This window comes from Strongylocentrotus purpuratus, unplaced genomic scaffold, assembly GCF_000002235.5.
Source record: "Strongylocentrotus purpuratus isolate Spur 01 unplaced genomic scaffold, Spur_5.0 spur5_scaffold_20, whole genome shotgun sequence".
Classification (NCBI taxonomy): Eukaryota; Metazoa; Echinodermata; class Echinoidea; order Camarodonta; family Strongylocentrotidae; genus Strongylocentrotus; species Strongylocentrotus purpuratus.
In genome coordinates, this window is record NW_022145606.1 from 21933904 (window position 1) to 21960617 (window position 26714).

General features: G+C 36.5%; 1 protein-coding gene across 1 annotated transcript in view; it reads left to right on the forward strand.

The window, feature by feature from the left end:
• Positions 1–26393, forward strand: part of LOC100892350 (thrombospondin type-1 domain-containing protein 7A) — a 50803-nt gene extending 24410 nt beyond the window's left edge. Inside the window, exons 8-26 of the mRNA XM_030993032.1 lie at positions 679–933; positions 4015–4236; positions 9839–10006; positions 11458–11637; positions 12229–12363; positions 12900–13109; positions 13645–13772; positions 14766–14922; positions 15679–15909; positions 16850–17109; positions 17743–17914; positions 18364–18476; positions 19828–19970; positions 21104–21204; positions 21744–21887; positions 22626–22748; positions 23376–23480; positions 24195–24276; positions 24680–26393. Of these exons, the coding sequence (XP_030848892.1) occupies positions 679–933; positions 4015–4236; positions 9839–10006; positions 11458–11637; positions 12229–12363; positions 12900–13109; positions 13645–13772; positions 14766–14922; positions 15679–15909; positions 16850–17109; positions 17743–17914; positions 18364–18476; positions 19828–19970; positions 21104–21204; positions 21744–21887; positions 22626–22748; positions 23376–23480; positions 24195–24276; positions 24680–24797 (3047 nt within the window). The 3' untranslated portion in view covers positions 24798–26393. The remainder of the gene's footprint in view (positions 1–678; positions 934–4014; positions 4237–9838; positions 10007–11457; positions 11638–12228; positions 12364–12899; positions 13110–13644; positions 13773–14765; positions 14923–15678; positions 15910–16849; positions 17110–17742; positions 17915–18363; positions 18477–19827; positions 19971–21103; positions 21205–21743; positions 21888–22625; positions 22749–23375; positions 23481–24194; positions 24277–24679) is intronic.
• Positions 26394–26714: the final 321 nt, after the last annotated feature.

A 26714-nucleotide genomic window follows, 5' to 3' on the forward strand; every position in this document is an offset into this window, starting at 1 on the left:
CACAAACTCTGATTTGAATTCAAATGAAATCATTTTTTGCGATTTTCTTCAAAACAGACAAATGTTGTAGATGATAAATGATATCATTTGAGTATGATAGATTAGAATAACAGCACAAACTCTGATTTGAATTCAAATGAAATCATTTTTTGCGATTTTCTTCAAAACAGACAAATGTTGTAGATGATGAATGATATCATTTGAGTATGATAGATTAGAATAACAGCACAAACTCTGATTTGAATTCAAATGAAATCATTTTTTGCGATTTCCTTCAAAACAGACAAAGGTTGTAGATGATAAATGATATCATTTGAGTATGATAGATTAGAATAACGGCACAAATTCTGATTCAAATTCAAAAGAATTTTTTCCCCCTTTTTTCAGGGTTATTATTTTAATATTATCTCTTGAATTGCTCTCTGCACAAACTCTTAAAGCCTGTCTGCACTAGTTTGGCCAGGGGGGATAAGACCTCCCTGCAAGGTCACTGACAGGTGGTTATCACATCAAATAAGCTCTCAATTAACATAAGAAAAAGGGGATCATGGGGGACCAACAGGCTCCTATTAGGCATTGTTTGCTATATAGAGGGCGCAAGTAGCTATAAGTAGTGCAGTGGCACTTTAGATGTGAAGTTTACATAATGATATGACACGTAATTTTCTTTTCACCTAGCGTACCCATACAACCGAGATCTCAATCCGTGCCTTTCTGAAGAAGAACTTACTCAAAGCAAACCTTGCAATATCCATGTATCGTGCCACACATACTCATGGCAGGCCACTGCATGGGGAGAATGTCAAATGAATTCAACAGCCAACTGTGGAGGAGGAGGTACTGGAGTGGGAGGATGTTTAATGAATGGAACAGCCAGCTGTGGAGAGGGCATTGGAATGGAGTCAAGGGACGTAGGCTGTGAAATGGAAACGGGTATTTGCTTTTTTTTCACCCTGGTATTCAAAATGATTTTAGATTTGTTTACTGTTAAAACAGAAGCATTATTGTTCATGTACAAATTTTAAAATGAACGTACACTGTCATTATTTCTCTATCAGGAAGAAGACATGTAGACATATTTTGTCCGTAAATATTGTTGAACACTCAAAATTTGGTCAGTATTTGGCTTTGAAGATGATAAAGCTCAGCAATAGGCCATTTTCGTAATGTAAAACAAATTTAATGCACAAATTTGTGTTGAGTGCCATATTACAAATTTGTCCATCATCTGACGAATAATTGTATCTCAATACCGGTAGTCATAATGCAAATATTATTGCTAAGGAAGACAAACATTATGGCTTGACCTACCAAACATCACAGAATGTATGCATTTCGCATTCTGACTATTGAAATACTGAACAAAGATTCATGCATTAAATTTAATTACAATACAAAAAATTGCCAATTATGAAGAAATTGATGAGACAAGGAGTATGAGTCAAAACTCAAAAGTTTAATTCCATTTTTTTTTAATATGGGCTACACATCTCTATCTACATTGGACAGTTTCAGTGATACATCACAGGTTGTCTCGGCATACAATTCTCGTCTCTCTGAAGTATTGGATCTTCATGCACCTGTTAAGTGTCGTAACGTTGTCCTGCGTCAGCACATCCCATGGTACAACAACGACATCAGGCATAAGAAACAGTTAACACGACGAGCAGAACGACGCTGGCGGTCCTCAAAATGTCAGGAGACTCGTAAAGTCTTCATTGCTATGAGAAATCAACTCAATGCAATGATGTGTCAGGCAAAGAGTGGATACATAGCTAGCAAAATATCGGAGTGCGGAAAAGATCCCAAGCGTCTCTATATATTAATGACTTGTTGAGTCCATCCAAGACTATTGCTCTTCCTTCTCACGATGATGATGAGGAGTTAGCTAATCAGTTTAGTGCATTCTTCTTGGATAAGATTCGGTCAATACGAGAGACAATTGAGAGTAGACAAGAGCGGCCCGAAAACCGTGGGCTGAGAAATGCATCGGCTTGTGATTCTGAACTATCAACATTTGAGCCTGCTGAGATTGAAGACATTATACGGATAATACGTACTTCTCCAAACAAATCTTGTCAGTTGGATCCTGTTCCAACATGGATCATTAAACAACTATCAGCAACTTTTGCTTGTGGTATCATGAACATAGTGAATTCATCTCTTCAGGCCTCAGAAGTACCTGATGACTTCAAGCATGCCGTGGTCATTCCCCTGCTGAAGAAGGTTGGCTCAGATCCTGAACAGCTTTCTAACTACAGGCCTGTTTCAAATCTGCCATTCGCTTCAAAAGTTCTTGAGAGAGTCGTTCTTCATCAGCTGGTGGACTACATGGAATTCAACCACCTCATGGAAGTCATGCAGTCGGCGTATAAGATCGGGCATAGTGTCGAAAGTGCTCTTTTGAAAGTTTCAAACGACATTCTCACTGCTATCGACAAGCACCAAATGGTCTTGCTTGTCATGTTGGACTTATCCGCTGCGTTCGACACCATCGATCATCATGTCTTACTTCAAAGACTATCCAAAAGGCTTGGTGTAAAAGGTTCAGCTTTGCGTTGGATTGAATCATACCTTTCTGGCCGATCTCAGGTGGTGCGTATTGGTAACAATATATCTGAACCTTGTCCTCTCAAGTGTGGGGTACCTCAGGGGTCGGTCTTAGGCCCGGTACTCTTTACTATCTACATATTACCACTTGGAGACATCACTCGTTACCATCAGGTTCAGTTTCATTTCTACGCTGATGACACCCAACTCTATCTCACATTTCGTCCAGGGGATGCTTCGGCTACCTTCGATCAGATGGAATCGTGTATGAGTGACATACAAGCATGGTTGAGTTCTAATTTCCTTAAACTGAACCCAGAAAAGACTGAAATGTTGGTGCTTGGATCTCGTCACAATCACTCAACTTTTCACCCTCGAAACCTGAACATTGGTGGTCATACTATCTCTCCATCAAGTTCAGCTAGGAATTTGGGAGTCGTCTTTGACCATCTGTTCAATATGGAAAAGCAGGTTTCATCCATTTGCAGAAGTGCAAACTTCCACCTTCGGAATGTCAGGAGAATCCGTAAATACATGTCGAAGCAGACTACAGAACAGATCATCCATGCCTTGGTAACTTCCAGATTGGACTGCTGTAACGCCCTCCTGGTCGGTGTCCCTTCCTCAGCCATTTCTCGTTTGCAGCGAGTACACAACAACGCAGCCCGTGTTCTTACTAAGGCAGGGAAGTATGCGAGAATAAGTCATATCCTTCGTCAATTGCACTGGCTACCGGTACAGAAGAGAATCGTGTTCAAGATTTGTCTGACTACCTTCAAGATTCTGCATGGTCAGGCCCCCCAGTACCTCTCTGAGATGGTATCAGTAACGCAGTCAGTGAGGTCACTGAGGTCTTCAGAGGCTACGAGATTAGTTGTGCCAATGACAAGAACAGTTACGTACGGAGACAGGTCCTTCGCAAAAGCTGCACCCACCCTCTGGAACTCTCTTCCTTCTCATCTTAGACAATTAGAATCCACAGAACAATTTAAATCCCAGTTGAAAGCGTTTTTATTTATCTGATGTTTAAGTTTAATTACCTAAAGAACTCTATTATGTTGAACTGTATTATGTATTTATATCTGTTTCTCCAATACTTGAATTTCTGTATATATAAGATTTGAATTCCTGTTTATCTAAGATTTAAGTTTAATTACGTGTAGAAATAATATCTGTTGAACTGTTTTGTGTAATCTGCATCATTTTTGTCTGTCGCGCCTTGATCGGAAGTTCCGGATACGTGCGCGTTATAAATTTATATTATTATTATTATTATTATTAAATATTTTCATGAAAACACTTTTGCACATACAGAATACACTTTTTACACATACAGAATACCCTTATTACACATGCAGAATACACTTTTTACACATGCAGAATACACTTTTTACCCATGCAGAATACACTTTTTACACATGCAGAATACACAATGAAATTGAGCCTTCTATGTCTTTCATATAGGATCGGTTGCTGATGCAAGCCAGTGTGACGGTTGGTCCCTGCCTGAGGGTTCTAGGCCCTGCGACGTAGCCTGTCCTCAGGACTGCGAACTGAGCCCATGGAGTACTTGGTCCTCCTGCAGTGCATCGTGTGGTCTACATGCCAAGAGGACCAGGACCAAACGTGTCCTGACTCTTCCGGTGAATGGAGGACAGCCCTGTTCACAGGAGACTGATGAGAATGGTATGTACATTAGCAGCTCCAGAGTAAGTCCACCCTGATATTAAACGTATTACAAAGTTTTGGTATGGGGTCATGAATCTAGTTCAAATGAACATATTGGAAGCATATGCGATTCTACACTATTCAATGATCAGTGTCGTGGTTGAGTGATGAAATTGTAAATAATAAACTCTTTATGTTGTATAGCTCCCTTTCAAGACTGATATTACTTTAGCTTTCATTAGGAAAACATCTCATTTGAGCTCTGCTCACCAGTTCACCACTTTTCCTGGAGCTACCATAATCTGATAGGAGCACTGACCACTGATAAAGGGATTACCAGTAGGGTCCATGGGGAGAGAGACAGTGGTCAATCATAGCCTAGTTACTGATAAAGGGATTACCAGCTGGTATCTGATATCCAGTCCAGATTTATAGTCTTCTCATCGCAGACCCTACACCTATATTTATAATAGGCCTGGATTCAGTGTGTCTAAAGTCTCACTTCATATTGTTTTTTTTTAGCAAGTACTAGCTATTTAAGTTTCTTTTATGTATAGAAGAGAACATTGATGTGCTTGGCAATGGAAAAATGCAGAAGGAAAATATAAAGGGAGGATAAAATAGGGAAAGACGGGTGATAATAAGGAAAGATGGAACTGGAGGGAAAGAAGGAAGAGAAAATAAAGAATAGCATAAGGAAAGATGGAAAAGGAAGATAAAAAGTTTAAAAAGAAATACATAAGGAAAGATGGAAACAGAAGATAAAGAAGGTTAGAAAAAAAAGAAATACATGAGAAAAGATAGAGAGAATAAAACAAGGTGAAAATAGGGGAATACATAAGGAAAGATGAAAAAGATAAAATTAGGAGAAAATAAAGAATAACATAAGGAAAGATGGAAAAGGAAGATAAAAGAAGGTTTAAAAAGAAATACACAGGGAAAGATGGAAACAGAAGATAATGAAGGTTAGACATAAAGAAATACATGAGAAAAGATAGAGAGAATAAAACAAGGTGAAAATAGAGGAATACATAAGGAAAGATGAAAATTAGAAAGACGGAGAAAATAAAGAAGGGCATAAGGAAAGATGGCTAAAGAAGATAAAATTAGGAGAAAATAAAGAAATATATAATGAAAATTAGAAAAGAGATGTTGAAAGAAGGAGAAAAATAAAGAATAATATCAGCCGAAAGGTATGTAGAACAAAGGTGATAATAGTGAAAAACATGAGGAAAGATGGAAAGGAAACATTGAGAAGATAAAGAAGTTAATTGGACAAATAAACTTTAAAAAAACCACCAACCAACAAGCGTTAACTGGACCAAACTTTCATTGGTCATGTTGCTGCATAATAACCTAAAAAGGGCGACTTGAAATAATCGCACTGTCACAAGTATTTTAGTTTTTCTGCATAAATATAATCATTACATAAAGGTTAGATGGCTTATGTATTGAACCAAATCATTAATAGGCAAGCTTGCCCAGTACCTCTTTGATCAAACGACACGGCAAATTTTTAAGAACACTAACAGAAAATACACTGAAAAACGGCCGCTCAGAGTGCCGGGCGCATTCACGATACTGCATGTGGCAAGCTGTTCCGAATTGGGTGGTGGAGTAACGCCTTTAACAGAGGCTATATTTGTCGACCTTACCCGACTTTCAAATGGAGAATCTCACTTTTCGGTGAACGGGGACCGAAATACCCCACTTGCGTGTCTGGTATTACAGACCGCTTTCTTTCCCGATATCTTCGCGTACACCAAGCTTCGTGAGAATGAGCAATCTCAGAATCTGGATGAATGTTGTCCTTGTAGTGTGAGGTTCATGAGTAATTATTGTTATAAACAACGACATATAGTATGGATGATAATGTTTGTCAAGTTTATTGCGGACTATGTCATCCTCATAAAAGTATTAGATCAAGTAAAAAGGCTTCAATTAAAATAGTTAAACATGACCAGAAATCATTTTGATGTTAAGATATTTTTGACGCACTTCTCGTCATGATATTAAATTTATAACATACAACGAAACGAGGACATCATAATCATAAAGACGTTCGTTGTGCAGATATGTATTTGCTCATTAATACATACAGTGACAAAAAGAATAATGCGCTATAATCATGAGCAAAAAACCAAGAGGTTTCGGAGAAAGGTAAAAAATCATCCGAGCAGTCAATTAGGCAATTCTTCAACAATCTTTAGTATCAAAAAGTGAAAAGGTTTAACTGTCGTGATAAAAATGAGCTTGTCATAGAGATTTATTATACAAGTGAGCATCGAAATGTTTCTTTAACGAACTGCTATAAAATTTTGAAACCAAATACACTTGTGCTGAAATTTCATATCCTTGGTATCGAGAAGCATAATATTCCATTATGGTTGCATCAACTATTGTAAAATAGATTAAGTCCTTCGATGTCTTGTAATGCCCTAATTACTCGGCTAATTATTATCTTTCTAAAGGATTGTAGATTTGAGAGTTTCTGTTTCTTTCGTGTTACATGCAATGGACATTCAATCATCACGGCTTGATGTGTTGTGGGGAAATAAATATTGTATCCTATACGTATACAGATCATATTAAATCGAATAAAAGTTTGATGAAATTCAATTCTTATCTTGCCAGAAACATAATTTTTTTTAAATACCGTCTTTATAACGAATTCCAAGAAATATGCCGTCTGCCTAAACAACCACCCCCCCCCCCTATTTCAAATTTGACGTCTGAGCCCCCGCGGCCACTCCCTATTTTCAAATCCTTGATCTGCCGTTTGGGGGGGGGGCAAGAAATAGGCAAAGAAAGTTGAGTAGACCTTGAGATTACGCACAGAATAAATGTAACGAAAACAATATTTACAACATTCTATTCTTGCTTTAATACCTCAAAAATATTTAACGGTCAAACCAACAAAATGTATGTTTTCCCGGCCTTTCCTTATAGGCCTAGGCCTACACCATTTTTCTAAACGCGTTCGAGATTATTTGGTCTATGCGAATAAATTTGGTGGCGGAGTAACGCCTTTAACAGAGGCTATATTTGTCGACCTTACCCGACTTTCAAATGGAGAATCTCACTTTTCGGTGAACGGGGACCGAAATACCCCACTTGCGTGTCTGGTATTACAGACCGCTTTCTTTCCCGATATCTTCGCGTACACCAAGCTTCGTGAGAATGAGCAATCTCAGAATCTGGATGAATGTTGTCCTTGTAGTGTGAGGTTCATGAGTAATTATTGTTATAAACTACGACATATAGTATGGATGATAATGTTTGTCAAGTTTATTGCGGAATATGTCATCCTCATAAAAGTATTAGATCAAGTAAAAAGGCTTCAATTAAAATAGTTAAACATGACCAGAAATCATTTCGATGTTAAGATATTTTTGACGCACTTCTCGTCATGATATTAAATTTATAACATACAACGAAACGAGGACATAATAATTATAAAGACGTTCGTTGTGCAGATATGTATTTGCTTATTAATACATACCGTGACATAAAGAATAATGCGCTATAATCATGAGCAAAAAACCAAGAGGTTTCGGAGAAAGGTAAAAAATCATCCGAGCAGTCAATTAGGCAATTCTTCAACAATCTTTAGTATCAAAAAGTGAAAAGGTTTAACTGTCGTAATAAAAATGAGCTTGTCATAGAGATTTATTATACAAGTGAGCATCGAAATGTTTCTTTAACGAACTGCTATAAAATTTTGAAACCAAATACACTTGTGCTGAAATTTCATATCCTTGGTATCGAGAAGCATAATATTCCATTATGGTTGCATCAACTATTGTAAAATAGATTAAGTCCTTCGATGTCTTGTAATGCCCTAATTACTCGGCTAATTATTATCTTTCTAAAGGATTGTAGATTTGAGAGTTTCTGTTTCTTTCGTGTTACATGCAATGGACATTCAATCATCACGGCTTGATGTGTTGTGGGGAAATAAATATTGTATCCTATACGTATACAGATCATATTAAATCGAATAAAAGTTTGATGAAATTCAATTCTTATCTTGCCAGAAACATAATTTTTTTTAAATACCGTCTTTATAACGAATTCCAAGAAATATGCCGTCTGCCTAAACAACCACCCCCCCCCCCCTATTTCAAATTTGACGTCTGAGCCCCCGCGGCCACTCCCTATTTTCAAATCCTTGATCTGCCGTTTGGGGGGGGGCAAGAAATAGGCAAAGAAAGTTGAGTAGACCTTGAGATTACGCACAGAATAAATGTAACGAAAACAATATTTACAACATTCTATTCTTGCTTTAATACCTCAAAAATATTTAACGGTCAAACCAACAAAATGTATGTTTTCCCGGCCTTTCCTTATAGGCCTAGGCCTACACCATTTTTCTAAACGCGTTCGAGATTATTTGGTCTATGCGAATAAATTTGGTGGCGGAGTAACGCCTTTAACAGAGGCTATATTTGTCGACCTTACCCGACTTTCAAATGGAGAATCTCACTTTTCGGTGAACGGGGACCGAAATACCCCACTTGCGTGTCTGGTATTACAGACCGCTTTCTTTCCCGATATCTTCGCGTACACCAAGCTTCGTGAGAATGAGCAATCTCAGAATCTGGATGAATGTTGTCCTTGTAGTGTGAGGTTCATGAGTAATTATTGTTATAAACAACGACATATAGTATGGATGATAATGTTTGTCAAGTTTATTGCGGACTATGTCATCCTCATAAAAGTATTAGATCAAGTAAAAAGGCTTCAATTAAAATAGTTAAACATGACCAGAAATCATTTCGATGTTAAGATATTTTTGACGCACTTCTCGTCATGATATTAAATTTAATTGTGTCCATGTACTATATCGAACTAGACAATTATGATGAAACTTGAAAGGAACATAATTATAACCAAGAAGTTCCTGATATAAAGTGAAGCAAGGAAGATGAAACTGGCATCTCCCATGTATACCGGTAGCTATGAGAATGGACATAATCCGAACCTATATGAGACTGCGAATAAGACTAGAACATCATGGAGGAGTTCCAAGCAGTACTTATCAAGGTTGGGCTGGCGATGTCCTGGCAAAGTTTGTTTATACTGCAGATTACTCTGTGGTGAGCTTACCACCAAAATGCACCCCACTTTCGGGTCCAAAGTGGGGTGAAGTTTAAATGGACTGTTTTCGTCATGTAAAACAATGTTTCTTGACTTCAATCAACTGATTTGATATTCTCATTTCGATATTATATATCAGTACTACATATTCTGAGATTTTGATGGTCGCAGCTACCATAGAATGGCCTTAAACGCTATTTGAAATTTATCGGGAGCACCGGTAAATTCTGATTATTCAATTTCTCGAAAGGCAGAAGTGTTATAGGGGCTAAATTTTCTAGTGATTATAATACATCCAGAGGGGCATCCAAATATATCAACACTTTCAAGAATTACTATCCATCCAATTTTTAAAATTTCACAAAACTTTGCATTACCTTTAAGTTGGTTTGAATAGAAGTAGAAAGTGATAGGAACAGATCTGTGAAAGTTCAATAAGAAATAACAAAGTTATTTTTTTATCTGTTATATGGATTAATTGATGAATCAATTAAATCATGAATTCCTTTATCTTGTTCAGGTCTCATTACCCAGTACAGTCCCTGCATGGACATCGACCCTTGCTACACCTACCAGTGGGTGGCCAGTGCTTGGTCGGAGTGTCAGGTCATAGGGTCAAACTGCGGAAAGGGCTTACAGACCAGAGAGGTCTACTGCGGGCGCAACGATGGGCTTGAAGCAGAGGATGGTTTGTTCATTTCATGTTCAGTTTTGCTTTAACCACTTGATTGCTAACCACATACTATTGCGTGCATGCAGATGTGACACTCTGTGCTAAGCATGTACTAATACGTGCTACGTCTTCTCCACATTCTAATTGTTAGCACTGCACCTTACCTACCCCTAGGATGGTGTTAGCACCTGAATATGCAACTTTAAAATACAAACAGTAGATGGCGCTCTTTCACAAAAAGAAAATCAGAGATGTGAGTTGTATGTTCAGATTTCTGTGTGTCCCAAAATGCCTTAGCACAGAGTGGTACAGTGTGAACAAAACGGTGAAGTGGTTAAACAGGGACACCCTGTTTGTTTTAAAGGTTTGGTATTTTCTTCCAGAATTAGAAATAGTAAGGTGTTACTTCTCAGAAAATAATGTTTGTAATTTAAATGCATTTAAATGCATCCAAAATATTCAAACCAAGGTGGGACAACAATAAATGTGCAAGTTACATGAAAAAAACCCAGATAATATATTAGTAACGAGAAAACAATTTTAGATAAACATATCCATTTTCAATTAATAAAAAAATAAAAATTCTGTAGACTTTATTGATCCATGAAACAATTATTTCATTTCATTTCCTTTCATTTCATTTCATTTCATTTATTTTCCACATTAAAAACCAGAAGAATATACAAGGTAAGAAAATACATTTTATACATTTGACACATAGAGCAAATGAAAAACAGATACATAAGCATAACAGAATAATGAAAATCTACATCGGTTAACAAACATCAACATTACAACATAAAAAGGTGAGTAATGTAGATGGGGCTAGAAAAAGCGAAGCTTATCGAGTCTAGCCCCGGTAGCAATGAAGGGGAAGTCCACCCTGAGAATGTGTGTGGCCAAGTAAAGGCGGAGTAAACCCATCCTCAGGGTGGACTCTCCCTTCAAATGTCTTGTTTTATAATTAGATTAAATTGACCGATGAAAACATAATTGCGATTTGAAACATAATAATAATTATTTTTTAGATTGATATGACTATTTAGAATTGCAGAGGTATTTTTTATATTTAAATTTTGAGTCCAAATATCAATCCTGAGATGACATTCATTCAAAAACAAGGTGTCATCGTTAGGATTGAACTTATATCTCATTCCATCAAGCATGTGTCTTCATCCTAGGCTGTGGTTGTCCGGGTGGTAGTTGTCCGGGGGGCGGGGGGGGGGGGGGGGGGGGGGGGGTAGTTGTCCCGGGAGGGTAGTCGTCCTAGAGGGCGGTTGTCCTAGGGGGTGGATGTCCAGGGGATAGGTGTCCGGATTCGGTCTTCAAGACATCACCCAGCCCCACCCACCCCTACCCAGAAATGCTACATGTTAGACCAAGAATGAGACAGTTCATCAATTTTCCCCATCTTTTCCAGAACGCAACCTTCTCTTTAAACTAATTTTCTTGTCGTCCCTTTTTAGGCATGTGTCTTCTGGACTTTACCCAGCCCTCACCCACCCCAACCCAGCGATGCTATATTCCTTGTGGTGGTGATTGTCTTCTCTCAGAATGGTCTGAGTTTGGACCATGTCAGAGTAACTGTGGCACCGAGTCTCTCAGGAACTACTGCAGGATGAGAAAGAGAGACATTGTCGGTGTTTGTAAGTTGATGATAATGATATTGTTTAAGATGATACACTGTAGTAATAACGATGAATAATATTACTATTATTAATAATACTAACACTACTACTAATAATAATAACAATCAATGTGGAGTGTCAGGATCGTCAAGTCTGGGAAATGTGAGCGTAACATAAGAACGCAATAGAATGGTGAAGTGTGACAACATCAAAAATCTATTTTTTAGAATTTCTCAATTTTGTTTTCATTTTCCGAAAGAGCATAAAAAACAATGTCCAAATGTCGAGAACCAATATAATATGTTAAGCATTGGCTGAGATATGACCATCTGAATAAATATATTTCCTGTAGGAACTCAGTGTTATTTTGCTCTGGTTCATAACATTACGGACCAGAGCAGTATAAGACTGAGTTCCTATAGGAAATATATTTATTCAGATGGTCATATCTCAGCCAAATTAATGCTTAACATATTTAATAGGTTTTTCGATATTTGGACATTTTTTTTTATGCTCTTTCGGAAAAATCTACAAATAAATTTTTATGATGACACAGCTTCGGTACTCTATGTTACCATTATCATAATTATTATTGTTCATATTTTGCAGCGATGACTGAAAGCTTGAGTGAGCTTTGTCCTCACATAGCAGATAGTGATCTCCATGAGTTCCTTCTATGTGGCTTGCAATCATCCACCTACTCTTGGACGTTTGGACCTTGGACTACCTGCACACTGGCTGAAGGTTTGTTGAACACTGTCTTGTACTTCAAAGATTATTTTATTGCTTCATTAGAGTGAAAACTGTTTATAAAGACCACTCAAGAGAGACACAACAAGTCTTTATAGGCAGGTGGATCACCAGCACTTTAGCTGAATGTTTGTGAAACCATGGAATCAATCAGTCAATCACCAGGAGCATACATTTGAATTTGAATTTTGAGTTTTGAATTTTGAGATTTCAGGTTTGAGTTCGACTTTGAATTAGATTTGTATTTTGAATTTGAATTAACATGTAGGCCTAATTCAATTTGAATTTGAATTAGATTTGAATTGAGATGTTTTATTTGACATTTTTTTAATTTGGATTTAGAATTCAATTTTGAATTTGAATTGTATTTTGAATTTGAATTATGAATTTGAAATAACATGTAGGCCTAAAGGTGAATTTGAATTTTTGAATTTTTAATTCTGAATTAGAAAGTTCAGTTTCAATTTTAATTTCAATTCCAATTTCCATTTCAGTTAATTGAAATCACTTGAATTGATGTTTTGATGCAGGACTGAAGTGTGGTGATGAAGGGAAGCAGAGCCGAGCAGCCATCTGTCTCAGGGATGACAATGTCCAGGTTGCTGATCTCTTCTGTGAGCCTTTGTACCCCTCCCAGGCTGGACCGTTAGAAGAACGACCCTGTAACGTCCAGTGTTCCATTGATTGTGAGGTCACTCACTGGTCTAACTGGACATCATGCTCACAGGCTTGTGGTCAAGGTAGGTCCACTGACCAAATTTCCACTTCTCTGTCCGATTCTCTGACTTTCTCTGACTAGTAGGTTACATTGCTGTGGTTGTTTCCAAAGCGTAGTCAGCAGTCATACTTTTTAAGTTGAATTTGAATATGAAAATGAACTTGAAATTGCAATTGAAATTGAAATTGAAATTGAAATTGAAGTTGAAATTGTGATTGTGATTGTGATTGTGATTGAGATTGAGATTGAGATTGAAATTGAGATTGAGATTGAGATTGAAATTGAAAGTGAAAGTGAAAGTGAAATGGAAATGGAAATGGAAATGGAAATGGAAATGGAAATGGAAATGGAAATTGTAATTGAAATTGGAATATTGTAATGGAAATTGAAATTGAAATTTAATTGAATTTATCAAGAAAATATCATTTTAAAGGGTGCATGTACATGTATATTACAACTTATTGCACAACAAGAAGTAATAATGATACATAAAGGTAAAATTAATGAATGAACAGAAACAGATACATATGTCTTATTTTTATGTGTTGGTTTTACAGGGGAGAGAACAAGAACCAGGGCAATTATGATCAGTCCGATTCAGGGAGGTAGAGCCTGCCCTCTGTTGACTGATACACATATGTGCTTCGAGAGATCATGTGACCTTATAGAATGGGACATTTCCGAGGTATATATTATCAGAGGCAGCGTTATACTATTGACTGATGAATGGGACCTTCACAAAGAAATTGATTTTGAAAGTTAGGCTTCCTGGGAGAATTTTCAAGGAATTGATACTTTGATGAATAGATATTTTAACTGTAAGATTTTAATGTTATCAAGTTGTAATTTGCCAGTTTTGTTTACCAGGAAATTATCTTTTATGTTGTAATTACTGGAACATTTATATTACTTTTTGCTCATTTAGCACTCTGTTTCATTTGTAAATGCATGTTCAATGAAAATAACATCTGGATTGGGTTGCACTCAAACTTTGTGAGCAAGTAGATTATTCTCAAATAATTCTTAAAGGTAAAGACCAGTATTGGAAACGCCCCAATTTCAAAAAATGAAATGGAAGCTCTCATTACCAATCATGTGATAAAAAATTTGCCAGGAAACCGCCTTCTAATTCATATATTTGTTAAATTTGTTTCTCTCATGGTCTGTGAGAGATATAGGGTAGTCCCATATACATCTTTCTGTGTATAGTGCTTGTAACTTTACGAAGAATGGGCCAAATTTCTTATCATTTTGATGATTCCAGAACCTTGCAGATGCTAGATGCTAGATGATCAACCTTTTATGATCGATTCCACAACGTTTCTTTCACAATGCAATCGCATGACCAGAACTGGTCTTTACCTTTAAAACGTAACAATAGTAACCATAAGCTAACGCATTTTCGTGATGTGTAAATTACTGTAGCCCATTACTATAGAAACTGATAACTAGTACGGTAGTCATCAGGTTAAAAACAATGTTTTTTAATCTCAGAATTACTAGGGAATATAAATTTCAGGCTAAACAAATATTAACGTGAGTATGTTAGAAGAGTTTTCTAAAAAAGCAGCATTATACAAATACAGGATTCAGATCTCCTGTTTTCTAATCTTAAATAATTAGGTAATCTTTACATTTTATTAAAATAATGTGACAATATTTCTATTTTCTCTATCAGTGGAGACCCTGTCTACCGACAGATCTAACAACAAACTGTGGAGCCGGAACTCAGTCTAGGAACATCAGTTGTCCAGTCGGAGCAGAGAATGAAAGTTTATGTCAGAGGAGAAAAGCAAAACCAGCTCTGACACAGGCTTGTCATTTGCCCTGCCAAGGTAAATAAACAAAGTGTGGGCTTGTAAAGAATCTGCCTTTCGTATAAATAAGATATCTGAAAGTTGCTTCATACAACAGCTAACGTTTGTGTCTGCAATTCCAGGGGGTGTTTCACAAAGATCCTAAGTTGAATTTATCTCTTAAGATGGACTTGAAAATTATGGAAAGCAGTTAGCATCTATGAAAATGTTTTGTAAGTTATTTGAAAAGGCATAAAATGTTGATTCAAATCATTCATATTTTCTATTATCAAGGAGATTTCATGTTCTTGATGTGGAATTTATAAAAAGTCAAAAAATACTTGAATTTTCACTTATGAATATATATTATTTTTATACTACAAATGGCTCTCCATAATTTTAAGTCCAACTTAGAGTTTAGTTCGACTTAAGGTCTTAGTGAAACACTCCCCCGAACCAGCTGTGAGCAGTCTTGCCGTTTGTTATGGCAAGAAAAAAAAAAAGGATTGTAGAGGTTTAATCTATTTATAAAAAAACACCTTTCATTAAAGTTGAAATTCTGAATATGTCTTGATTGATTCACTTTCAAGAAAGGAAAATTTTGGAAAATAGCGTTGCAAGGATTTATAAAAAACACCTTTCATTTAAGTTGAAATTATGAATGTGACTTGATTTATTCACTTTCTAAAAAGGAAAAAATTTAGAAATAGTGTTGCAAGGATTTATCATAAGGCACCTGACAAAATGTACATGCCTTGAATAAAAAATTTGCCCTCTATATAATTCCTGATACAGGTGAATGCGTATACAGCGAGTGGTCTGCGTTTACGAGCTGCAGTCAGCCGTGTGCGAATGCCGAGAAATCACGAAGCAGGATTGTGATAAGGCCTGATGCCGAGCTACAGCCCTGCACTCCACTCAGGCAGACTGAGACGTGTTCTCAGGAGGACTGCCTGGCGTCTGTCTACGGGCTGGCGACTGGAGAATGGAGCACATGCAGACCCATTCAGGGAGAATGTGGAAGAGGTAAAATTGAATATGTAATTTGAAAGCTCGTTCAGATATGAAGCGCTAAACCTATTTGTACCTTTTGTTTTACAGCGTCTAAATTAATGGCAACTTCGGGCTAGAGTGGCCATCGAGACTTAATGTTATCTAATTATATATTCTTTCACTGGAGATGAATAAGAGCTGGATTCTCTCGCAGTCATTATCCTTGTTGTCATCATCATCATCATCATCACTATTGTCAACGTCATAACCATCTTCATCACCACCGTCATCAACATACTCATATCACATCGCCATCTTCATCATCAACAACATAACCATTTCTAATGCCATTATTATCAATATCACAATCAGGCCAAAAAAAAAACCCCAAAAATCTGCCCTCCCGCCCCTACTCCAGAATAGCAATCGAGGACAACCAAACAATTTTTTTTTTTTGGCCTCATCATCATCACCAGCATCATCGACGTCAACACCATCGTCATCATCATAAAAATCATCATCATCATCATCACCATCACCATCACCATCACCATCACCATCATCACCATCACCATCAACACCATCATCATCATCATCACCATCAACACCATCATCACAATCATCAACATCATCACCACTATCATCATCATCATCAACACCATCATCACCATCACCATCACCATCACCATCACCATCACCATCACCATCACCATCACCATCACCATCACCATCACCATCATCACCATCACCATCAACACCATCATCATCATCATCACCATCAACATCATCATCACAATCATCAACATCATCACCACCATCATCACCATCATCACGGCCATCATCATCATCACCATCATCACCATCATCACCACCATCATCACCATCATCAACATCATCACCACTATCATCATCATCATCAACACCATCATCACCATCACCATTTACCTTGATGCCCCTTTTTCTTTGACCGAAGGAACCAGATTCCGCACTTTAAACTGTGTCAACGCTGCCAACGTCCCTGTCACAATGAACCTCTGCCAGCATGAGAACATCACGGCCCACCAGACGTGCATGGTAGAATGCCCCGTAGACTGCCAGCTGGGAGCGTTCACACCCCGGTCACGGTGCAGTGCGTTCTGCGGAACCCATGGCATCACGTTCAAGACACGCAAGATTGTCACCCTGTTCTCTGGGAACGGTCGACGGTGTCAGGACGCACACAGTCTGAACGAGGTGAGACACGGAACTCCGTGCAAAAGTGTTTGGGCTGTTTGTCCTAGTTTATGCTATTCTTGTTGTTATTATGCACATGATATATGTACATGTATGTCATAATAAAGAAGAAGAAGGATGAAGGTGAAGGAGGAAGAGAAGGAGAAGAAGGAGATGGAGTACAAGTAGTAGTATATATATCGTTTATTTATTTGTAGCAACCGAAGGGTTGGATTGATATAATATATACATTTTCAACATGATTATCAACATTATTCAACAGAGTACAATGAAATTGGTAAATTATGAATATAAATAAATGTAGATCAGTAATACAAAGAACTTTACAAATCATTCAGATATATAATATTACAAGTAAATAATTACAAGAAAAAAGGAAATCAACATAAACTTGAAAAGTAGATGTAGACGTAGAAGTAGAAGTAGAAGTAGAATTTTGTAAATATGCTCTCCTGGTGCTTCATTATCATCAATGTTACTTGTATAAGGAATTAATTCCTAGTTCCAGCCAGGTATCTCACCAGGGCTGATCCTTTTATGAGTTTATTCAAGAGAAACTATGTGATGTCATGTAGCCTGAGTTGGAGTAAAATATTACCCAATTCTTTTTTCTACCCAATTATTTGATTCCAGACGAGACCTTGTAACGTCAAGCCTTGCTTCACCTATCAATGGTACAGAGGAAACTGGAGCGGTTGCCAATTTGACAGCAAAGCTGGTTGTGGGGTTGGATACGAGACGAGGCTCGTCGAATGTCAACGCAGCGATGGTCTTACTGTAGACTGGGAGTACTGCTACCTCAATGGTGAGTATTGAACTGTGACAACGGCAGCCCGGATTATTGGTGAATGGATCAGATTTTAAGGTGTTTCAAGGTATACATGTACATACAAGTTGCATATTTAACAAAATGAATAAATGAATAAAAGAATGAAGGAAATGAATGAGTTTTGAGTGAGTGAGTGATGAATGAATGAATGAATGAATGAATGAATGAATGAATGAATGAATACATAGATAACTTAGAAAAAAAACATATTACAAAAAATTGATTGAAAAATGAATGCACATGTGAACAATAGATAATATGTAAATGAATAATGAAAGGAATGAATCAATGATGAATTCATGAATAATGAATGAAAGAATTACAGAAGTAAAAGAAAACAAATTAATAAATATATGAATTATTAAATTTCCTGACGAACATTTCTTCAGTCTTCTTTTAATGATCTCTTTTATGCATATATATAGCTATGAATGGAGATGTAGATGTGGTCAACCCACTTGGATCCACTTTCAACCGGTCTGAACTGGATTTAGCCACTTCTCGCCAGTGTATTACATGGTGTCCTGGAGATTGTGTTGTAAGATTATTTTCAACTTATTCTGTGCCACAATATTTTTTTTGAAAAATCATAAAAAATTGATTTTTACAATAGCTAACAGATAATAGATAATTTTTAACTTTTTTCTTTCATTTGATTGCTACAAGGACATTGCATTATGTATGAAATATCTTAGAGGTGATTAATAATACTTGATGAAATTCAATTCTATTCAATTTTGATTTTTATGGTAAAAAAACACATGGCACATATCAGAATGGCGGTGATGTTGTGTTAAAAATATAAGAAAAAAAAAATATGCTCCTATATTGTCATGTTTTTTGCCGCTCTGAGCCAAAAGGGATTGGTGTGCTCTTTGGTATTACATTCAGGAATAATTTACACCTGCGTATTGTTTTATTATTATTATTCTTTATAGTTTTTGTTTTTTTTCTCCTTTTAAATACTTTCGTAAAGATATTGTACAAGTTAGCTATGCATATTTTTGAATAAATAAATCATTATTATGAAGTTATCTTATGTTTGCTTCAAATTACAAGTGTTATTTACAATGTACGAACAAATGTACTTACAGATAGACATTTGTGTTATGCACATGCACTGTTGATTACTTTGGAATGATCAGTAAGAAATTAATTGACTTCCTTCTAGTATGGTTAGAAAGAACCTTAAAGCCTGTCTGTACTAGTTTGGCCAGGGGGATTAGACCACCAAGCGTGGTCACTGACTGGTGGATATGTCATTAACTCAGCTCTCAATTAACATAACAAAAAGAGGATCATGGGGGACCAACGGGCACCGCTTATGCATTGTTTTCTATATAGAGGGAGCAAGTAGCTATCAGTAGTACAATGGGGCTTTAAAGCTTTGTGCAGAGATATCGTGGTCGAGGCTATGGATCAATTGGTCAGCATTTCAAGTCACACAGCAGCACTAATGTCCTCTGGCAAGACATTGATGTATATTGCCACCCTCAACCCTGGTGAGGTAAAAGGGAACCTCACAGGAATTAACTCCTTGAAATGCTAGAGCACCATGTTGATAGCCATTTTAAAATGGATAAAATTGTGGAGCGCCAGGAGTGTCAGGTCTGACAGACATGAGCGCTTAACAAGAACCCAGTATTACTATAAATCTCATTTACTAATATATCAATAATATATCAATAATAATATATTACATTTACAATGTTTCTAAGCACGTAACAAAACAAACACAAATACAAAGTAATGTTAACCTAAAAATTACAACAATATAATACATGATACATAATTCTAATAACAAATTCCTAATAACAATCATATAGTAATAATAGTTAATATTTACATAATGCTTTATGTATTTCTGTTATGTATTCATTGTTTTCCAGGTGTCAGAGTGGTCACAGTACACATCTTGTACCGCCAACTGCTTCAACTCCAGTATCAGCGGGCAGAGGACAAGAATAAGAGTTGTTACCAGTCCGTCTGTCATGGGAGGCAAACCATGTACTACAAACCTCATCAGTTCAAGGTACTTTATTTAGAATCATTGACAAATTCAATTTCATCAAGCTAGAACTTGTGTCTTGAAATTAAATTGACTTTTCATATGTCACATGAATAATCTCTATGTGCCAGATTGTATTTTTTACATGGGATAGATAAACCAAAGGCTTCTAGATTGTTAACCCCATTTCCATTGCAAGATTAGATTATATACTGGTGCTAAAAAGTGTTCAAGGAGCTTATAAATATCAGAAATGGATGATGTCGCAAAGTAATTCTGTCTGTCAATTGGTGCCTATTTGTTTACGGTATGCAAAATTGCAAAGGAACCATGGTCCAGAGAAGCGAAGAAAGAAACTGAATTGTTAATTATAATGTTTTTTTGTTTTTTTTACCAGACTGCTTGAATAGCATGTGTAAGCCTTTAATGAAGTATTAAACCAAGAGACCTATAACTTTATAGGGGGAAGGATACCCTGATATTAAGATGAGTTTAATAGAAGCAGAAATATTTATATGTTCACCCTAAATATAGTTATTGGAAATATGTTTGTATACAACCCCTGTATGAAAACAATTCAATTTTGTAAGAAAATGAAACTTCATGAGTTTTCTGTACAAAATATGTCACAGTGTTGCCAACTTGTGTTTTACTGATGGCAACTTCAAAAATTCATAACTTACCAATTTTCTTTTGGACATTCCTCAAACTTTCTCTAATGCAATGTTTCCACCATTCGGAAGGCTAAATGTCTCAGGCATTAAAGATTCTTTGACCCAAGTGCAATGTTTCCACCACTGATTTTTGTTTGGACTCCCAGATGATACGCAATCTATCTTTAATTTTGTCATTTTATATGCAAAACACTATATATTCTCTGCGAAATACAAAAGGGAACGGCTATCTTTGAATTCTTTTAAGAAGATGCTTAAACGTTGTTAAGAAGTTGAGCAGGTTCTTTCAATCAAACGCAATAAATTTGTTGTAAGACCTGATAAATGGAGACATGTGCAACAATATTTGTTTAACTGATATGGCACATGTACTTAGTTCAAATGTATTGTTTTGTTCTTGCTCCAGAATGATTGAAATAATTTTTCTTTGGAAAACAAATAAAAATAAGAATGTTTCCACCATTTCCTTTGTCGATGATGTAGATCTTGCCCAGCTGATAGTGCAACGTGCCCCATGTTTAGATGGGGAGCTGGGCAGTGGGACAGGGCTACAAGATCCAGGGACGTCTGGTGTGAAACAATGGGTGAGTGACTGGGCCGGTATTCAATTAAAAACATGTGTCAGAAATACAAGTATCATAAAATATTTCGCCAACTTTGGTATTCAGTTACAGCTTTTGGCTAAGTTTTTCACCTGAGTTTAAGACAGCTCCCTAGCAGAATATGTGCTTGTTAAATGGCATCTGGCTAGAACACCCACCATGAAGATGAGCATGTGTGCTATCATGTGCGAATTAGCAACTGAATCCAATGACCTGGGTAATGATAATTACAATGTAAAGCGCTTCGTAACATAGTATTCAGCACTATACAAATGGGAAATATGAGTTGATCTAGCGGTACGTTAACTTAGTCAGCTCTCTGTCTTCGCCTACATACTGGTTCAGGCGACCCAAGTTCGAAACTGCGTCGCGTCTTTCAGACGGTGATGTTAAAGGTCGGGCCCCAGACCTAAATAATCATTTCTCTTTGATACACGTCTGTAAAAAAAAACAATTTCACACAAACGCACTATACAAATGTGACTATTGTTTTATAATTGTCTCGTATCTGTTGCCTGTAGATCCGAGCGGTAATCTTATGGTTGTGGAAGGTGGATGTGATGAGACCCATAAACCACCCTCATCTCTAGACTGTATACCTGAGTGTACCTCTCTAGGAAGCTATTGTGATAATGGGGTCTGCAAGTGTGCCGCCGGATTCCTGGGTAAGAAATTAGATTTAATTCTTGTGATCATAATTTGCCCGAAGTGTGCAGCAGTTTGGGAAAATATCAAAAATCAATTCAATTTCAATTTATTGTTCAATGTTGGAAATTTGTTTTGCTCACATTTTACAAACGTACAAAGAATCAAAATAAGTTAACATACATAATACATCATATACTTTGACATAGAAATTCTTCAGAATATTGCTTTACAGAAAATTTTCTTATGTTATTTTAAATGTTCGAGTGAACAGAAAGGTTATAAAATAACCTTACAGAAATAAAGAAGAACGTAAGATTCAGGTAGCATTTTGATTGTATTTTTTCGGATCGAGAAAGGAACAAAGGAATAACCCCTTACTCCTGGAAAAAAATGTTATATCACACACTCTACCAGTTAACATCTGTATACAAACCCTCTTAAATGTTATTATATACCGGTACACTTTTTTCTTCTTCCTTTGAAAGGCCCACTGTACTACTTGTAGCTACTTCCTCCCTCTATATAGAAAACATTGCCTAATTGCTGGCCATTGGTCCCCCATGATCCTCTTTTTCTTATGTTATTTGAGAGCTGAGTTGATGAAATAGCCACCTGCCATTGACCTTCCTGGGTGATACAATCCCTCCTAGCCAAACTAGTACAGAGGGGCTTTAAAACAAATTAGTACAATTCATTGTAACAGGAAAAAAAATATATTGTTTTTTTATTTGTTTGTTTGTGTTTGTGTGATACAGGTAATGGGAGGACATGTTATCCGTCTGTTGGTTGTATAGTAGATACACATTGCCCTTTCCCACACACTATGTGCAGTCCAGAAAGAGAGTGTACCTGCAGACCAGGCTATTATTCAGTCGATGGTAAGTCATTGTGGTTGTGTCCTGGGGACACAAAGACTAAGACTAAGAGCGACTTTAAGATGGACTTAACTATGGCAAGCTGTTCATGCCACTGTTTGCTCTCACCATTATGATCTTTAGATAATATTTTTCCTTCAATAATGAATTATCAAAAAATGTTAATTCTGTATATTTGTGACCAAGGTTTGTACGTCCCTTGAAAGACCGATGCCAGTAAATGGTGAGAGCTAACAGTGGCATAAACACCCGCCAGGTCTAGTAGACAAGTCCCGAACTGTGAAGCACAGGTTCAAAACCCTGTCAAGACACTGATTTCCTTTTGCCATACATTATTGTAAATTTGCTACTCTCCACCCTAGAGAAGTAATTGCTTACTTTGTCAACTCTCCTGTTTGATGTTTTCGATTAGTTACAGCCAGTTTTACTTTATTCTACATATATTTGTTTGTCATGGTGTAAAATTTGCAATGTTTTGTTTGTTACTTATTTGTAAAACTGCATAATAAAAATAAAATCAAACAGAAATAAATAAATCAATTCAAATCAAATCAGATCTCTCTCTTTATCAGGTAAATAAATAAATAAAATAAAATAAAATCTAATCTCTGATTCCTCTCTCTTTATCAGGTATGTTGAAGTGTGTCCCTATCAATGTCCCAGGTACCACCCCTTCTGGAGGGATAGCTGTGGATGACAATGATTCAGACACCAGCCCATACCAGTCTAAAAGAGGTGAGTACAGGTGTTTTTAACTCCTTGCATGCCACACCGAAAATATCCCTGTGCCACATTGTATTTATCATGGGATATACATACCAAAGGATGAAGATTATGCAAGTGTTTCCAATTCATAAATTAAATAGTATTAATTTCTAGTTCACAATTTCTGTATTATCAATTTCTATTACACAATTGTTATATACCAGTATTAAAATATTTTTTGTCATGGAAAGCCATTGTGTTGCAAAAAGCAATAGAACTATATAGACGTTTTAAGGGGGTAGTCATCCCTCGGGAGGGAAGACCTACCGGTCATAGTAAACTTGAATGACCTTAACCTTTTCCGGGCAGCTAGGGGTAGCACCCTTGCAAATTAATAAGTGTTCATTGTGTTCTTTTACTATGTTATAATTACGTTTTCACTTTATGTATATTGCATGTATGACTTGTATGAAATTGCCAAATAAATAATAAAAATAATATATATTCTTTTGTTTTTACATGTATGTAAACTACATGAAAATAAGAAGGAACATAACAGTGGATTGATGCTGTTGCGATGTGACGCTTTGTTTAGAAGGCCATACTACCTATGGGTTTTAAAGGGCAATCTTCAATATATTTGTTAAAAACATGACAGAAAGCAATGGAGGTGCATAGCCGCCAACCCCTTCCGAAGGTACGGCACTAGACGATGATGATAATATATTGTATCTTGACCTGCAGGTACATGGAAGTGGGTGGTTGGTGCTGTATGCATGGGACTGATCATACTGGCAGCTATTTTATGTGGAGCTATAGTTTATAGGTGAGATACACTACTTTTTCCTCCTCTAATTGGCCCCATTTTTTCCTTATTTTTCTACTCCTTCATAGACAAAAATCAAATGAACCCTTATAAGAAGGTAACCCATGTGAAAAAATATTAGCAAAGTCAACAAAAAATGTAGACAGAAATAGGCATTATGAATTTCACACCGCATTGCCAATTATGAGACTCTAATGATTATGTTCAATTAAAGCCCCACTGTACTACATGTACTTGTAGCTACTTGCTCCCTCTATATAGAAACAGTGCCTAATCGTGGCTCGGGATGATAGTAGGCCCGAGATCACCTCGGCGATGATAGTTTGTATCATTACCCTCATAGTCGATTAATATTTGCTTACTATATAAATAAACATATAATTATAATTTGTTTTTCTAACAGGTATTACCATACTGGGGAAGTCCATTTTGAGCCGATACCAAACTCAACCAACTACAGAAGATCCAGATCATTCCGATCTGGCTTTAAAACAAGTACGTTGGAAGAAACAAAATGCTGACAGAGATTATAACAACAGATACATCCTGCAACTGTACTTTTATTACAGCACTGGTCGACTTGAGGCCCGGTCAGACCTCTCCGGTAATGAGGACTATAACTAAAATGATGTATCATTTCGAAATCCTGTATCCTGTTGGAAAATGTATTGGACATCATTTTTGCAAGTCAGACCCCGAATAATCAGTGCTTCCTTTCTCAAATGTCTCCTCTTTTCTCATTACAACGGAAGCCTATCAGCATTGGTATTTCATCATGCACTGTATAATGAATAGCAACTGAGTAGAGAAATGTTCGAGATGGGAAAGACATTTTTTTTTATTAGAAAATGTAATATGTACAGTTAATAACAGATACATACTGGAGACAGGTATCTAGTAGAGCGGTGGTCTCGTAACCGGGAGATCCTGGGTCCGAAACCTAGTCATTGCGCTCTTGCCCTTTGGTAAAGGCATTAAACCTCATTACAAAGTCCCTCAGAGAGGACTTAAAGCCGTCGGTCCCCTGGTTGCTTACTTACAAGCACATACATGCTTTCTTTGCAGTCAGGTAAAGCACACCATCAAACCATAAAACAAGTGTACTTTTATCAGCACTGGCAGATTTAAGGGCCGGTCAGAGTTCTCTGATAACTAACATGGTAATTCGTTCCGAAATCCTGTTGGAAATTTAATTGGAAATCCTTTTTGTATGAGCCAGACCCCTACTTATCAGTGCTTCCTTTCTCAAATATTTATGTCTTCTCATTTCTTATAACAACGGAAACCTATCAGCATTAATATTTAACCATGCACCACGTAATGAATAGCAGCTAGAGTAGAGAAATGTTCATGAGAGGGAAAAAAGTATTTTGATTTCAAAATTTAACATGTGTATGAATACATTCTACATTGCAATCAAGGTTTATGAACATTATCCAATCAGGTTCCAGCTCTTATTAAGGTGCAGCTGAATTTTGCACCTCGTGATTGGTGGGTTAAAAGATGTTAAGTTCATATGTCCATAAGGACCAAGTTTGATGATATTTTCAAGTAATATTATTTGTATAAAACAATATGTTATTTATATGTTATATAGTAGTGTTAGGTATATGAATAAAAGATGTTAGCTTGTTTAAGTTCTACTTACTACATACATTGATGACGGGTTGAGAAAAACATCTATGTATTTCCACGCTGAAACATGTCGTATTTTTGTAAAAGCTGGCTCTTTAGTATTAGTTTTGCTACTGAGGGTAGATATTTATTTATTATTTTCATTATATTTATATAAGATAGTTATGTATAACTCTATCTTTTTGTGTGCTTACTTTCATGTAGTGTATTTATATTCACCCCTTCATACTATTTTAAAGTGTAGCCATCATCTAAAGATAATTTGTGTAGAGCTAGAATTTATGAAATCAAGCTTCAGAAAAGTTCATCCAGAATTCTATGGTCTTACAGGAAGATGAAGATAGTGAAGAATAACATAAAACCCGACGCGCAGAACCCAAGTACAGGAGGGTGTTTCATAAAGCTGTTCGTAAAGTTACGCATGACTTTACGAACGACTTGTATATGAAAAGCCAAATGGGATGCTCAATCATTATTGATTATTATTTATTAAGTTAAACTGTGCAGATGTAGATTAACATTCTCATTATAACAAAAAAATTTAATGCAAAGTATATTTTTTGCCATAATTTAATTGAGGTTATTGGAAATATCAGAAAAAACTTTGGGCATCCTATCTGGCACTTCATATACAAGTCGTTCATAAAGTCATGCGTCTTATGAACTCTTTATAAAACACCCCCTATGTATTACAGGCGAGAACCAGTTCAGATTATGAAAAATATATTTGTGTAACCCTGTAATCCTGTAGTGCTATGGAGTGTTGAAGTGTGATATCATCAAAAATCTATTTTTAGAATTTC